This window comes from Cyprinus carpio, unplaced genomic scaffold (genome assembly GCF_018340385.1).
Source record: "Cyprinus carpio isolate SPL01 unplaced genomic scaffold, ASM1834038v1 S000006674, whole genome shotgun sequence".
In the NCBI taxonomy this organism is placed as follows: domain Eukaryota; kingdom Metazoa; phylum Chordata; class Actinopteri; order Cypriniformes; family Cyprinidae; genus Cyprinus; species Cyprinus carpio.
In genome coordinates, this window is record NW_024879292.1 from 85001 (window position 1) to 100562 (window position 15562).

Here is a 15562-nt window from a genome sequence, read left to right on the forward strand (position 1 = left end):
CTCCGGCTCATTTATCCGTAACGCTCACAGCGAGACGGCTGTCTGTAGCTCGTACTGCAAACTGATCAGTACCTTTCCACACAGTACAACTATGTTCTAAAAACAATGTCTTATGCTACATTGTTAATACTAGAGATGTAAACAAAATAAAACTGATGGGAAATGTGTACGAAAGGATGTAAAACATTACAAGCACTGCAGTCTGGTTCTAGTTATGATTTGGTTACACTGCATTTTAATTTTATAAAATTGTACCTTATGTAACTGCACTGCAACCAAAGTGTAACACTGTTCTAAAGTTTCAACCCTTGTGCTGTGCTGAAAATCCTCATCTGGTGTTGTTTTCTTTCAATTAGCAATTAGGCCTTGTTGATTGCAGCTTATGCAAAAGCATTATTTGTGATAGTATTGGCAATATTACTCAAAAACTGGTGCATGCTCAGATCAGTGAGGCTTGCGATCGATCTGTTTTGTGCAATCCATTAACAAGCATCCACATCATTATTTCTCTCTCACAGTTCATGAATGTGTTCTTCAGTGAATCAGTGCTGTGTGAAGCAGCGGATCGGTCTGAACGATCAGCTTCTCTTCGTTCATACTAAGATCGAGTCTGAAGCTCATTGACTCTGGGCTCTTCGGCTCAATTCACGTCTGATTGAATTTGCTCCTCACAAACATTCCTAATGGCATTAGACGAGCCGCACGCACACACTAACTCCATTTAACAGCCAAATCAGGTTTAAAGACCATATTGATGCCGAGTGTTATTAAGCATGATCATCAAAACAACAGACAATGGGCCAAAGTGTCCACTAACCCGTTTATCTGTAGTTCCACAGAAGCAAAACAGATGCTCAGATTTACAGTCCGGCGCTGCAGAACGAGGAAACGCAGATAAGACTGTTTGAGATGCATATGAAGGCACAAGTTCTGATAAAAACCTCGCTAATCACATCTGAGAACAAAGTTCAGCCAGTCAGCATGATTGAAGGAAAAGCATCTTTCTCTGATTCTGGCAAAACAACATTTAGTCAAGCAACGCATCATTGGCAAATACTTGATTATACTCCACTCGAATGGCCTTATATTTAACTGACTTTAAACAGAGACACTAGACACTGTTTGAACATCCAAACAAATGACACTCCACCTGTGATCATTAATACGGTCATTTCCATTTTCCCACTTTACCCTAAACAATTACCAGACTCAGGAGTGTTCAGAAAGCGAAGTCCTCAGCTAAACGTGAGGCACGATGAGACGGTAAACGATGTGGAATCAGACACACGCTTCCCATCATGCACCGCCATCTGCATAATGAAGTGAACTTCAGCTCAACTCCTGAAGTCACACTGGAAACACCATTCAGTTCCTTCAGTAAACGCAAACCGAGGCTATTGAAACTAAAAGAAAAGCGTTTGAGGTGGTTAACAGCAACTGAATGAATAAAGAGCTGATCTGAACATCTGCTCATAGTTCTGAATAGTTTGTAGTTAAGTGCGGCCGCTACAGTTTACAAGTTAAACTGGTCAGTTTTCAGTCTGATTGAGGATATAGTATGTGCTGACAACTACATTACTCAATAAAAACTACCAAAAAAGAGTGAAAAGATACAATTGTCCTCCTTTAGACAATATATTCAAAATATGCATAACATAATCTGACCTTGATTATACAAGAATCGACAGTGATTATCTTCGCAGCATGAATCTGTTATGTAAATCTTCATCTTGATTCTCTGAAGTGTGTGTCGAGGGCTGTTGAAGCAGACGGAGATTCACAGCTTTATTCGGATCGGCAGCTCTCTGAAGGGTTTGTGAGGAGCCACATGTTTCATTTCACTTCTAACGAGTCGTTACGCTCAAGAGCTCATTGCAAACTGAGAACAATCTCTGATCGTCTGCAAACATGACAGTCAAACCGCACAAACGAGTCTAAAACCATCCCGCTTCTTATAAACCAGACCCACTCAATTTGGTGCAGTTTAACTAGAGATTCTAATGTAGAAGATTCATAGAAATATCACAAACATCTACACTTTCTTCTGGCCAAAATATATTTCAGAGCAAATATTTAAAAAATACAATTTTCACATTGAAAATGTATTTAATTTTAACTTTAAAAAATCTAAATGTATTACATAATGTTTTCGAGGAAAAAGCATTTCCAATCTTAAAACACAATTTGGGTAAATGCTGAATGTGTGTGTATTTTTAATATTGTTTGTACAATATAAATTGATAGAAAGTCTGTTTTAAAAAGTCATAAATAGGAAATAAGCACATTAAAAACAATTATTATTTTTAATAATTATAAATGCTTATGTGAAATATTTTAACATTATGTTATGGTAATATTTTTTTGGCTTTTTTGTGTATATTTTATAATAAATGTCTAAAACCTATATATGAATATGTATACATATTTTGGGTTTAAGTTGTTTTGAGTGTGTTTGCTCTCCTCTCATTTGTTTGTGTGTTTCTCTGCAGAATCGGTGCCCAGTTCCGAGCAATTTAGACATTCACCACCAGTGACTCAATACAGAGACGAAACCATGGAGATCTGAAACACTACAGAGCCGTTAAACACAAACAAACAAACAAACCAGCATTTATTCAGACACAACACCCTAACAACAATGCGCTAGCAACCACAAACAATACCCTAGCAACCACACACACAACACCCTAACAACAATGTGCTAGCAACCACAAACAATACCCTAGCAACCACACACACAACACCCTAACAACGGTACGGAACACACCGAGAACTGCACACAACACACTAACAACAACACACTAACAACCACAAACAATCCCCTAGCAACCACACACACAACACCCTTACAACCACATACGAAACCCTACCAACTGCATAGCAACACAACAGAGTTTGCATCACTCACATGTTGGATGTTTTAGATATCAAATATATAAAACATCTAAAAAGCCAATGAGTGGTGTGTGGTAGTTAGTGTGTTAGTGATTTAGTGTATGGTAGTTAGTGTACAGTAGTAAGTGTGTGGTAGTTAGTGTACAGTAGTTAGTGTGTTAGTGATTTAGTGTATGGTAGTTAGTGTACGGTAGTTAGTATACAGTATTAAGTGTGTGGTAGTTTGTGTACAGTAGTAAGTGTGTGGTAGTTAGTGTATGGTAGTTAGTGTGTTAGTGATTTAGTGTATGGTAGTTAGTGTACGGTAGTTAGTGTACAGTATTAAGTGTGTGGTAGTTAGTGTATGGTAGTAAGTGTACAGTAGTAAGTGTGTGGTAGTTAGTGTACGGTAGTTAGTGTACAGTATTAAGTGTGTGGTAGTTAGTGTATGGTAGTTAGTGTACAGTAGTAAGTGTGTGGTAGTTAGTGTACAGTAGTAAGTCTGTGGTAGTTAGTGTATGGTAGTTAGTGTACAGTAGTAAGTGTGTGGTAGTTAGTGTATGGTAGATAGTGTGTTAGTGATTTAGTGTACGATAGTTAGTGTACGGTAATTAGTGTGTGGTAGTTAGTGTATGGTAGATAGTGTGTTAGTGATTTAGTGTACGATAGTTAGTGTACGGTAATTAGTGTACAGTAGTAAGTGTGTGGTAGTTAGTGTACAGTAGTTAGTATACAGTATTAAGTGTGTGGTAGTTAGTGTATGGTAGTTAGTGTACAGTATTAAGTGTGTGGTAGTTAGTGTATGGTAGTTAGTGTACAGTAGTAAGTGTGTGGTAGTTAGTGTACAGTAGTAAGTGTGTGGTAGTTAGTGTACAGTAGTAAGTGTGTGGTAGTTAGTGTATGGTAGTTAGTGTACAGTAATAAGTGTGTGGTAGTTAGTGTACGGTAGTTAACGTGGTAGTGTGTGGTAGTTAGTGTACAGTAGTAACTGTGTGGTAGTTAGTGTATGGTAGTTAGTGTACAGTAATAAGTGTGTGGTAGTTAGTGTATGGTAGTTAGTGTATGGTAGTTAGTGTACAGTAGTAAGTGTGTGGTAGTTAGTGTATGGTAGATAGTGTACAGTAGTAAGTGTGTGGTAGTTAGTGTACAGTAGTTAGTGTACAGTAGTAAGTGTGTGGTAGTTAGTGTACGGTAGTTAGTGTACAGTATTAAGTGTGTGGTAGTTAGTGTATGGTAGTTAGTGTACAGTAATAAGTGTGTGGTAGTTAGTGTATGGTAGTTAACGTGGTAGTGTGTGGTAGTTAGTGTACAGTAGCAAGTGTGTGGTAGTTAGTGTATGGTAGTTGGTGTACAGTAGTAAGTGTGTGGTAGTTAGTGTATGGTAGTTAGTGTACAGTAGTAAGTGTGTGGTAGTTAGTGTATGGTAGTTAGTGTACAGTAGTAAGTGTGTGGTAGTTAGTGTATAGTGTACAGTAGTAAGTGTGTGGTAGTTAGTGTACAGTAGTAAGTCTACAGTAGTAAGTGTGTGGTAGTTAGTGTATGGTAGTTAGTGTACAGTAGTAAGTGTGTGGTAGTTAGTGTATGGTAGTTAGTGTGTTAGTGATTTAGTGTACGGTAGTTAGTGTACGGTAATTAGTGTACAGTAGTAAGTGTGTGGTAGTTAGTGTATGGTAGGTAGTGTGTTAGTGATTTAGTGTACGGTAGTTAGTGTACGGTAATTACTGTACAGTATTAAGTGTGTGGTAGTTAGTGTACAGTATTAAGTGTGTGGTAGTTAGTGTATGGTAGTAAGTGTGTGGTAGTTAGTGTATGGTAGTTAGTGTACAGTAATAAGTGTGTGGTAGCCTCAGCTCGTCTCCGGCCGGCGATACGCTCACACACGCAGGATGCTCATTAACCCAGAGAAGTTAAATGTGTAAGGAGATAATTGCATGTAAATGCTGTGGCTGAAGTGGCTTTACAGTGGCTCCCGGGACTCAGCGGTCAGAGGAGGAGGATTTAACACTGACGACATGAATTCATTTGAGTAAAACAGTCCATTCAGACTGAAACATCATTAACTGATAGCAGCGCAGGAATGATTTACTGATGATACACACACGAGGAGAAACGATCAACAGATGAGACCTGACGTCTAATCTCTGAAGGTCAAAGATCATGCAGGGTTAAGAATTCTCTCCCTTAAGGTCCAAATCAACATAACTAGTGAATCCCAAAAGCTTTTCTGACAGTTGATATGAACACGTGTGACGTGAAGCTCCCACTGTTCCTCTAGACCTTAAACATCATATTAAATATATTACTTCCACATCAGCTCCCATCAGTGAATGTGAGATATAAAGACCGTTCACAGGAATATGAGATGTCGCTCGTCTCGGGGTCATGTGATGCATGAGGTCACAGGAACACATGACCTGTGGGATCCAGCGGCCGCAGTATCAGCGGTCAAAGTGTTTAACAGCTCCATCCTTTCAACACTATTTGAAAATAATTTCCTCACTTATTTGTAAGGAGACACCAGTCGAGCGTGAACCTGCAGCGCTTTACACATCGTTCACACTGAACCTGAGACGACAGCAACACTGATGAAGACACTTTTGTTCAGCGGCGGCTTTAATGTGTCTTAATGGAGAGACGCGTTACGTGCAGAAACACCACCAGAAGAGAGGCTTTGACAAACACAATCGCATACTTCTCTTCATTCAGTAAACTGCTTAAGTGTGTTCCCCGGGGTGTTCTGGGTGCTTTCTCAGTGATCTTCACAACCGCAGCGGTTTCTTAGATTCATCTTTCTTTGTGTCTGTGGGTTTTTCTTCTGTTTTTGGTCTGCTGAAAATGGTGCGTCTCTTAGTAAAGCAGCATCACGCTCTCCTCAACACTCACATGATCTGTTTGTTCAATCACATACACGCGTGTGAGATGTAGAGATCTCAGTCTGAGTGTGTATCTGTGGTTATTGTGGATTATTGTGCGGTTATTGTGGATCTCAGAGCCATGTCCACCACTCTTATCTTTAAACTGATAAGAGAAATATGTCACGTTAGCAGAGTATCTGAATCAACAAGGACACACACACACACACACACAAACACACACCATTCACTGCAGCGCCACCTACTGCTGACACACCAACAACTGTCAGAAACACAATCAGAGCAGATCTACCCAGAGCTTTTTCACCTCCACCTGCTAAATCTAACTATATAATTACACAGCTCTTTATATAAAGTTGGATATATAAGCATGTTTTATTAACCTAGTAGAATGAAGCAGGGTGAGGCTGAAAGCCGTCGAAGCGAAACGAGTCTCAAAAGCAGCGGAGCTTTTATTATGCATTTGCATTTAGTCATTTTGCAGACGCTTTTATCCAAAGCGACTTACAATTGGGGGATACACAATGCCATTCTTCTTAAAGAGGCAAATAGACACAGGAAGTTCTTGTAATACCAAGTTTTAGACATTGTTCAAATAAGTACTAGCTAGAAGGAGAAGGAATAAATAAAGAGAAAGACAGTTTTTTTTTATGATGATGAAGTCAAGTAGCTTCGGAAGAAGTTTTCAGCAGTCGTTTGAAAATTGTCAGGGATTCCGCATTGGTGATGGGAAGATCATTCCACCAGCCAGGAATGGTGAAGGAGAATGTTCTGGAAAGTGATTTTGAGCCTCTCTGTGATGGTACCAGGAGGTGTCGCTCACTAGCGGATCTCAGACTTCAGGAGGGGAAGTAGATTCTAGTAGTGAGTGGAAGTAGGCGGGTGCTGAGCCTGTGGCTGTTCTATATGCAAGCATCAGTGTCTTGAACTTGATGCGAGCCGTAACCGGTAGCCAGTGCAAGGAGATAAAGAGAGGTGTAACATGGGCTCTTTTGGGCTCGCTGAAGACCAGTCGTGCCTCTGCATTCTGAATCATTTGTAGAGGTTTGATTGTGCTTGATGAAAATCCAGCCAGAAGAGCATTGCAGTAGTCCAGCCTAGAAATGACAAGGGCCAGGACAAGAAGTTGTGCAGCATGCTCCGTTAGAAAGGGCCTGATCTTTCTGATGTTGTGCAGTGCAAACCTACAAGATCAAGCAGTTTTTGCAATGTGGTCTTTGAATGTCAGCTGGTCAACAAAGATTACACCAAGATTTCTGACCGAACTTGATGGAGTAATTGTAGAAGAACCTAGCTGGATGGAGAAACTATACTGTAGAGTTGGAGTGGCAGGGAAGAAAAGAAGCTCAGTCTTTGTCAGGTTGAGCTGTAAGTGATGTTCTTTCATCCATGCTGAGATGTCCACCAGGCAGCCTTAAATCCATGCAGCTACCGTTGGATCATCTGGTTGAAATGAGAGATAGAGCTGTGTGTCATCAGCACAGCAATGGTAGGAGAAGCCATGTGCCTGTATGTTGGGACCCAGTGATGTTGTGTATATGGAGAAGAGGATTGGTCCAAGAACTGATCCCTGAGGAACCCCAGTGACCAGCTGATGTGCTTTGGATTCTTCCCGTCCCCAAACCACTCTGAAAGACCTACCAGTGAGACAGGATTCAAACCAGCGAAGTGGAATCCCTGTGATGCCCAGTGATGAGAGCAGACAGGAGGATCTGATGATTCACAGTGTCAAAAGCAGCAGATAGATCCAGCAGAATAAAAACTGATGATTTGGAATCGGCGTTTGCGATCCACAACCCGCAATCACAGTTGGCCACTTCCGCTCCTTCCGGTCGTGTGTATGTAGGGTAAAGCAGCGCTGTTTTATCATACTAGATACATGTGAGAGTTCTGTTATAATGCTACTCTGTGCAGTCATCACCTGTCTATTAAAACACACAACATATTAAAGCGTCTTTGGTGTTTCCATGTTTTCTACAAAACAAAACCAGAAATCGAGGGGTTATGACGTCATTGGCAGGCGACACAATGACACTATGGACACTTCTGTGTCACTAGTTAAAATTGCTAATTTCTCTGGATTTAAACAGTCTTCAAAACATTTGGGATAATGCAAGTACACAAGTCAGCAAAATATATAACTGTTCTAGTGGGTTTTGGATATTTTAATAAAAAAATCATACATATTGTGCCTTTAATGACAGAATTTTCATTTTGGGGTGAACTATCCCTTTAAGACTTTGAAGCCCACAGAAACTCTATGTACAGGTAAATTTAATTGACATGACACATGAGAAAAGTTTCTGTTCACTGCTGGACGCTTCACATCATGAGTGTGCGTTACAGCTGAAGCGCGCGCGTGTGTGTGTGTCTGTGTGTGTGTGATCACGTGTGTTGCGAGTCACCTGTGGCGTGTGTCCCAGCAGGCTCCACAGCGTGTCAGTGATCACACTTCCTGTTCTGCTGAACTCCAGCAGCTCTGTTTCCTGTCGGTTGAGGGCGAGATGCTGGCAGCCCTGGAAGTCTCCGGCGATCTCCTGACCGCTGCTCATCTGCAGCACATCCCAGGTGCCCAAGAGCTCCAGCCGCTCCCGCACCGCCCGCATCTGCCCGTACGACAGGTGACCTGTGCATTACAGAAGCTTGCTTATCTTAGGTCTTAACTTTAGATATGATACTTTAAATTAGGATTTTTTTCCCCAAATTCATATTACAGAAGAAAATCTTGATTTGTGATTCTTATCCTGTCTTACAAAATCGTATCTTATCTCTAGTTAGGAAATCTTAAATTGCATCAACAAGTTCGACAATCCACTCGCAGGTCTGTTACCAAGCAACCAGCACTGGAGCTGCTGATGAGGTCAACAAAATAAATTAAAAAACAGAGTTAGAGTGCAAAAATAGAGCACTTTAAGTTAGGGTTAGGGTTATGGAAGCATACTTTTTTAACCTGGGAAGACGGAGAGGGCAAGAATTGCTGAAAATGTGTCTTTCTACCATTAATCTTCATTTTCAATTATTACTTAATGTAATGCCATTGTTGGACAGCGCAACTGTAAGCGGTTTTACCATTAGCTTTCAAAAAATACTGAAGTTCGGACAGCTGTGGGGTTGCCCTAAAGTTGAGACAGTTTTAGGATTTTTTGTCAAGTTAGGAGGTTTCTGTAATACCCTCTTCCTATCTGTAGTTAGGATAATGCTGTTCTGTAATAGCTTTTGTCCTAAATGTGGTCCTAATTGAAATGACTATGGTTACTAAACAGATAAGATGAGATTTTAAAGTTAGAATCCATCTGTATTATGCCGCAGGTGAACAAGAGCAGAACCGTCTTTATCAGACGCACCTGAGATCCAGGACGGCGTGAAGGCGTCGGAGAGCCAGGACATGTATCCCGAGCGCAGCGAGCGCAGGAACGGCTCCACATCTGTGCAGGACAGCAGCTGCTCCTTCTGCAGCAGATCCTCGCTCAGCACACCATCCGCAGACAAGAACAGCACTCTGGGAATGAAGAGACTGGGTCGGAGGCTCAGCCCGCAGCGCTTCATGTGACTGTGCAGGTTGCTGGTTTTCACCTGCAGACACAAACACCAGCAGATCCACATCATCTGCTGCAGACACTGATCTGAATGTGACGGAGGACCTGATCAGATTCAGATTGATGCGATTCAAAACACTCAAAATGAGCCTCAAATGCAAAATAATAAGCATATCAGGGACAGTAAAGATCCATTTAAAAAAACACAAAATAACAATCAGAAAGCTGTAATTACTTTATGCAGTATATTTGCAGTTTGTAAAAATGAAAACAAATCCGCTTAGAAAATATAAAAAAATATATATAAGTTGAACATATTAAAGCTTTATTTATCATATGTTCTCATATTGATTTTGTTTAATTTTTGTAATGTATTTTTGCAAAGTTAGGCTATGTGCTTGCTGTTTGCAGTGGTATGATTTACTATTTGTGATTGTGGGATTTTTGGTAAATTTTATAAAACCCATTTGGGTCAATTTGACCTGCAAACATTATAATAATTATTAATTATTATAAAAGTGTTTTACGGTGGTCGTGAGAGCTCAATGGGCTGCAAACTGAAAAAAAAAAAACATGCAAATTAAGAAAACATCTTCATCAGTTTGACAGCACATGTGCTGAGTGCAAATATTCACAAACAAGTCTTCTTGTGTTCAGCGAAAACAGAAACACGTTGGAAATATGTACAGACCACATCGGAAATATTTAAGGGAACCGCAACAAGTGACAAACCTGGCTGGGACATGCTTATCAATGTCAATAATATTATGAGCCTAAATAAGCTGACGAAGTATACAATAACTGTGAAACATTATTTAAGCTGGCTACTTCTACAACTTTCCTTACAAAAATTAACCATGGCTTTACTATTAAAATAAATATACAGGCTAAATAAATAACAATCCTATATATATATATATATATATATGTGTGTGTGTGTGTGTGTGTGTGTGTGTGTGTGTGTGTGTGTGTTTTATTATTATGTGACCACCTTGCATGGAGTTTGGGTCACAAAAATATTAAATTATTTGTTTATATTTTGTTTTATAATCTATACATGTCTACTTCTATTTACATGTGTATATAAGTTTAATTTAAACTAGATAAAAAAGTTTGTCAAGACAAACTTTAAGTTGGCTTGAGACAGTGACCAGAAAGTTGAAATTGAAGGTTTTCAGTTTAAAGCAGTTTGAAGGATTAAAGTTGACAGACAGACAGACTGATAGATAGATAGATAGATAGACAGATAGACAGATAGATAGATAGATAGATAGATAGATAGATAGATAGATAGATAGATAGGATATATTCTGGGTGGTTGCAAGGATGGTTGTTAGGTTGCTGCTATGCAATTGCTAGAGTACCCAGGGTGGTTACTATGGCGGTTGCTAGGGTATTCTGGGTAGTTGCTAGGGTGTTGCTATGCAGTTGCTAAGGTACTCTGGGTGGTTGCTAAGGTGTTGCTAGGGTATCCAGGGTGGTTGCTAAGACGTTGCTATGCAATTGCTTGGGGTACCCAGGGTGGTTGCTAGGGTGGTTGCTAGAATATTCTGGGTGGTTACTAGGGTGTTGCTATGCAGTTGCTAAGGTACTCTGGGTGTTTGCTAAGGTGTTGCTAGGGTATCCAGGGTGGTTGCTAGGATGTTGTTATGTAGTTGCTTAGGTTCAAGGGATTCTGGGAGTTTTGACAGTTTGAGTTTGAATAGTATTGGCTCATTTGAACATTCTGTCAATATAGGTCTTTTGGATTTTTCCCAGTTTTAATCATAATTTTTATGAAAACCATAAGTCCGATAAGCAAGAAAAGATACAGCACACTAAGTCAGATCAGTCTGAAGATCTGGGCTGAGTTTGGAGTTTGTAGAGTTAAAGCTCTAGGATGAGTTAGAGTCAGAAATTTTAGTCTCAGAAGAATAATAACTAAGTTTAAATAGCATTTCAGTAAGTTGGTTTTCTCAAGCCAACTTAATTACTTTAATGTGGTGTAATGAGTTTGAACTGAACAGTCACGCTGCATTTTCCACATTCTGCATTGTTGGGGTCCCCAGTTGTGTTCTGTGCTGTGTTTGGTTGTTGTGAGTATTTCCAGCACATGTGCAGTCAAACTGATTCATCTGCTGGTGCTTTGTCTATTTGCATGTGTTCTCTCAAGTTGAGCTCTCTCGACCCTGGATCCAACAACAATAAAAAAACAAAAACAATACAAAAACGTATTGTCGCCGTGTTTGATTGATAGATGATATTAGTTGAGATTTGAGTGATATTTTGAATCGGCTCACTGTAATGGCCTGAAGAGCGTCGGGCAGCTGCTGGATGGAGACACTGGTGAAGTTCTGCTGCTCCGCTCTGACCTCGCTCGCAACCGAAACTGAGCCGCTCCACGTCTTCAGATCGATGCAGAACACTCCGTGACCTGGAGACACACACACACAGACACAGACACACACACATACACACACACACACACAGACACAGACACACACACATACACAGACAGACACACACACACACACAGACAGACACACACACATACACAGACAGACACACAGACACAGACACACACACATACACACACACACACACACACACACACACATACACAGACAGACACACACACAGACACACAGACACAGACACACACACATACACACACACACACACACACACACAGACACAGACAGACACACACACAGACACACACACACACACACACAGACACAGACAGACACACACACATACACAGACAGACACACAGACACAGACACAGACACAGACACAGACACACACACATACACAGACAGACACACAGACACATACACAGACACAGACAGACACACACACATACACAGACAGACACAGACACACAGACGTTTCTTTCTGTGAATTGTGGGGACTTTCCATAGACTTCTTTTACTTTTATACTGACCAAACAATATTTTTTATCCTCTAATCCAACCCTAACCCTAAACCTGTTTGCAATCTTACACTTTCACATAAACATGATTTACTATGTTTAATAATTTTTCCCTCGCGGGGACTGCAGGCCGGAACCACAATGTCAAAAATTTCAGGTTTTACTATCCTTGTGAGGACATTTGTTCACACACAAACAATGTGTACTTGATTGCGCTAAAGAATACTTACATTTAAATTGAATTCTTAAAATTGTAAAAGTTATACACTATAAAGACACTTATTAAAAGTATATTTCTACTTTAGCAGTACTAAATAGGTAAAAAAGTATACTAAATACCACTGATATTTAAATTGATTTTTAGTGTATTGAAATAAAATATACTACTGCAAAAATATAGAGGACTTTTATTAATGTATTTCTTAAAAGTGTGTTTTGAATGATATAAAAACTAGTTCAGTGTTAGCACACTTTCATATAGTTATCCTAAGTTTAAATTAAATTAAATTGATTTTATTTAAAATATATTAGTAATGTAATAATCATAAGTACATTTTCCCAACTGTGCTAAGTGCAATTAATCTAAATACACTAATTAGCACTAACACTTAAACTGATTTTAAGTGTAGTCAGATAAAGCACCAGAAGTGTTTTATAATTGCATTGCTTAAAAGTGTGCTATGATCGATTTACATAAAGTTTTAGCAGATTTTTATATATACTATCACTAATTACATCAGAAATGTTCTACTTAAGTGAAACCCTCTAGTTACTGTGCTTAGGCTACTATAAATGCACTAATAGCACATGTTTGAATTAATCATTCATATGTGTTTAGATGTGTGACAAAATTCACCATTTAACAGTATTCATACTTTTAGCATAAAGTACTTGAAGTGCTATATCTTTAATGTGGAAAAAGTGCTACTAATGACATAGTAACAGTGTACTTGATTGTGCTATTTAAAGACACCATAGACATGTATTGAAGTATATCATATAGTGGGAATGTTAACATACAGTACATTTGAAATGAATTATTTAATCTATAAAAATATGTGGGCAATACATTATAAATCTATTTTGGATATATTCATGATATATTATTCTTAGATTTTAATTAAGTGTATTTTCCATGTATGAAAGATGGTTTCAATTGTACTGCAAGTGGTAGGTAAATAATTTTTTTAAATACAGAGAAATTATGTTAAAAGCACATTTTAGCTGTATTCATGGTGTCCCAAAATATCACAGTGGAGTACACTTAGATGATCTTAAGTTTATCTTAAGAAGTACTAAAGAATCATTTGTAGTATATTAAGTACAAATTAGTGCGTGAAAACAGCTGTAGTGAAATAAAGTGTATTTCCTGGGTGATCTGTGACAGGTGTTTCTGTGAGCGTCAGACGGCGACGCACCTGTGAGCAGCAGCAGGTTGATCTCGTCTCTGTCGCTCTCACACTGGTTTGGGACACGCAGGTTATAAAACACGTCCTGCTGTTTCAGACCGCTGACTCTCCTGTGAGAATCGATGACATGGACAGAGCGTTTGAGCCGAGCTCTTTAGACTCTAATGTTAACCTGTCAAAACACCCCTGTTGCTCAACATACTGCAGGAAAGGGGCGGAGCCTGACAGCTGTGATTGACAGGGCACTTTAAATGTCTCCATTTGAACAAAGAAAACAATCCAGTTACATAGATTACAAAATACATAGAAATTACAGTACAAACAGTAATATTGTGAAATATGTGACCCTAGAGCACAAAACCAGTCATGAGGGTCAGTTTTTTTAAATTTAGATTTCTACATCATCTGGAAGCTGAATAAATCATCTCTCCATTGATGTGTGGTTTGTTAGGAGGACAATATTTGTCTGAGATACAACTATTTGAAAATCTGGAATCTGAGGGAGCAAAAAAATCTAAATATTGAGAAAATCATCTTTAAAGTTGTTCAAATGAAGTTCTTAGCAATGCATATTACTAATCAAAAATTAAGTTTTGATATATTTACGGTAGGAAATTTACAAAATATCTTCATGGAACATGATCTTTACTTAATATCCTAATGATTTTTGGCATAAAAGAAAAATGGATACAATGTATTGTTGTCTATTGCTACAAATATACCTGTGCTGCTGATGACTGCTTCTGTGCTCCTGGGACACATATTATTACAATTTAAAATAGCTCTTTTCACACACAGGTTGGATCCTCCTCACCGGACGTGTTGTAGAAACTCATTGGAAGCGCTCTGAGTCCGGTTCTGTCCGGTCGGGGGAGATAGGCTGATGTTACTGGGTCTCTTAGACCCCGAGGGAACTAAGAACTGAACCATCTGGAACATTCTTCAGTGTAATATCTGAATATGATGAGAAACACACACACATGAGAATCAGGGAAAACTGATCGAGCACTCCAAACACAGAAATGAGCTGAAGCAATCATCTTCTTGAGTCACACGTCTGGAGAACAGACGGCTGACCTTCAGCACAGATCTGATGGAGCAACATGTCAACCCATACTCAAGTTAGGATTATCCACTACTAGTGTTAGTTAGGGTTAGTAACATGCCGAGCTGGAGCCATACTGACCGTGTGCTGGTGATTCTCACTGACTCTGATGAAGATCTAAATATGAAGAGCAGCAGTGAAACTCAATCCAGGAACAGTTTCACAATCTCTGCTCCTCACTGTAAACAAGCACACGTGGAGCGTCCCGTGACGTCACGCACGCGCTCATTAACACCGCCACAGTAATGAAGAAGAGTCTGTCGTGTTCATGTTTGACTCACAGATCTTCCTCTGAATGTGATCGTGTTATTGAAGCCGTCGGTGCTCAATAACACAGAAATGAATGTTTCTGCAGACTTTTGTTCTCACACACACACACACACACACACACACACTCCGGCGCTTCACAGGCATAAAAAGAGGATATTAGTTTGGAGATGAACAATGTTTAATTTCATCATAAATACACACAAAGCGGTTAGGCGGCGATAAGAATCAGAAGCGACACAAACGAGCTCAAACAGACGCGTCTCGCAGCTGATGCTGGAAGCTGAACTCAATGAAGAGCAATAAAGCGTTGCGTTCCTCCTCCACTGACCTGCACTTCAGCCGCAGATCGCGCAGATACCGCGCCGCCGCAATAACGCGCGACAAAGAGCGGAGCGACAGCCAGATGAAGCCGAAGCCGAAGCAATATCAGCAGAATTCCCGCACAAAGCCTCCGTACAGGATTTAATATTGCTGCAATCAGTGAACAGAGTCAGTTATTCTGATTCCTTTGTGTTCCGCTCATATGATGATAAACACAAACTCACACACAACTACAGACTCCCGTCAGAACAACACCACAC

General features: G+C 39.7%; 1 protein-coding gene across 1 annotated transcript in view; it reads right to left on the bottom strand.

Moving 5' to 3' along the window:
- The window catches only part of si:zfos-911d5.4, a 16328-nt gene extending 1406 nt beyond the window's left edge, over window positions 1–14922 (bottom strand). The window contains exons 1-6 of the mRNA XM_042755345.1: window positions 14793–14922; window positions 14421–14560; window positions 13616–13716; window positions 11563–11696; window positions 9092–9320; window positions 8153–8373 (exon numbers count right to left, since the gene is read on the bottom strand). Of these exons, the coding sequence (XP_042611279.1) occupies window positions 8153–8373; window positions 9092–9320; window positions 11563–11696; window positions 13616–13716; window positions 14421–14545 (810 nt within the window). The 5' untranslated portion in view covers window positions 14546–14560; window positions 14793–14922. The remainder of the gene's footprint in view (window positions 1–8152; window positions 8374–9091; window positions 9321–11562; window positions 11697–13615; window positions 13717–14420; window positions 14561–14792) is intronic.
- Window positions 14923–15562: the final 640 nt, after the last annotated feature.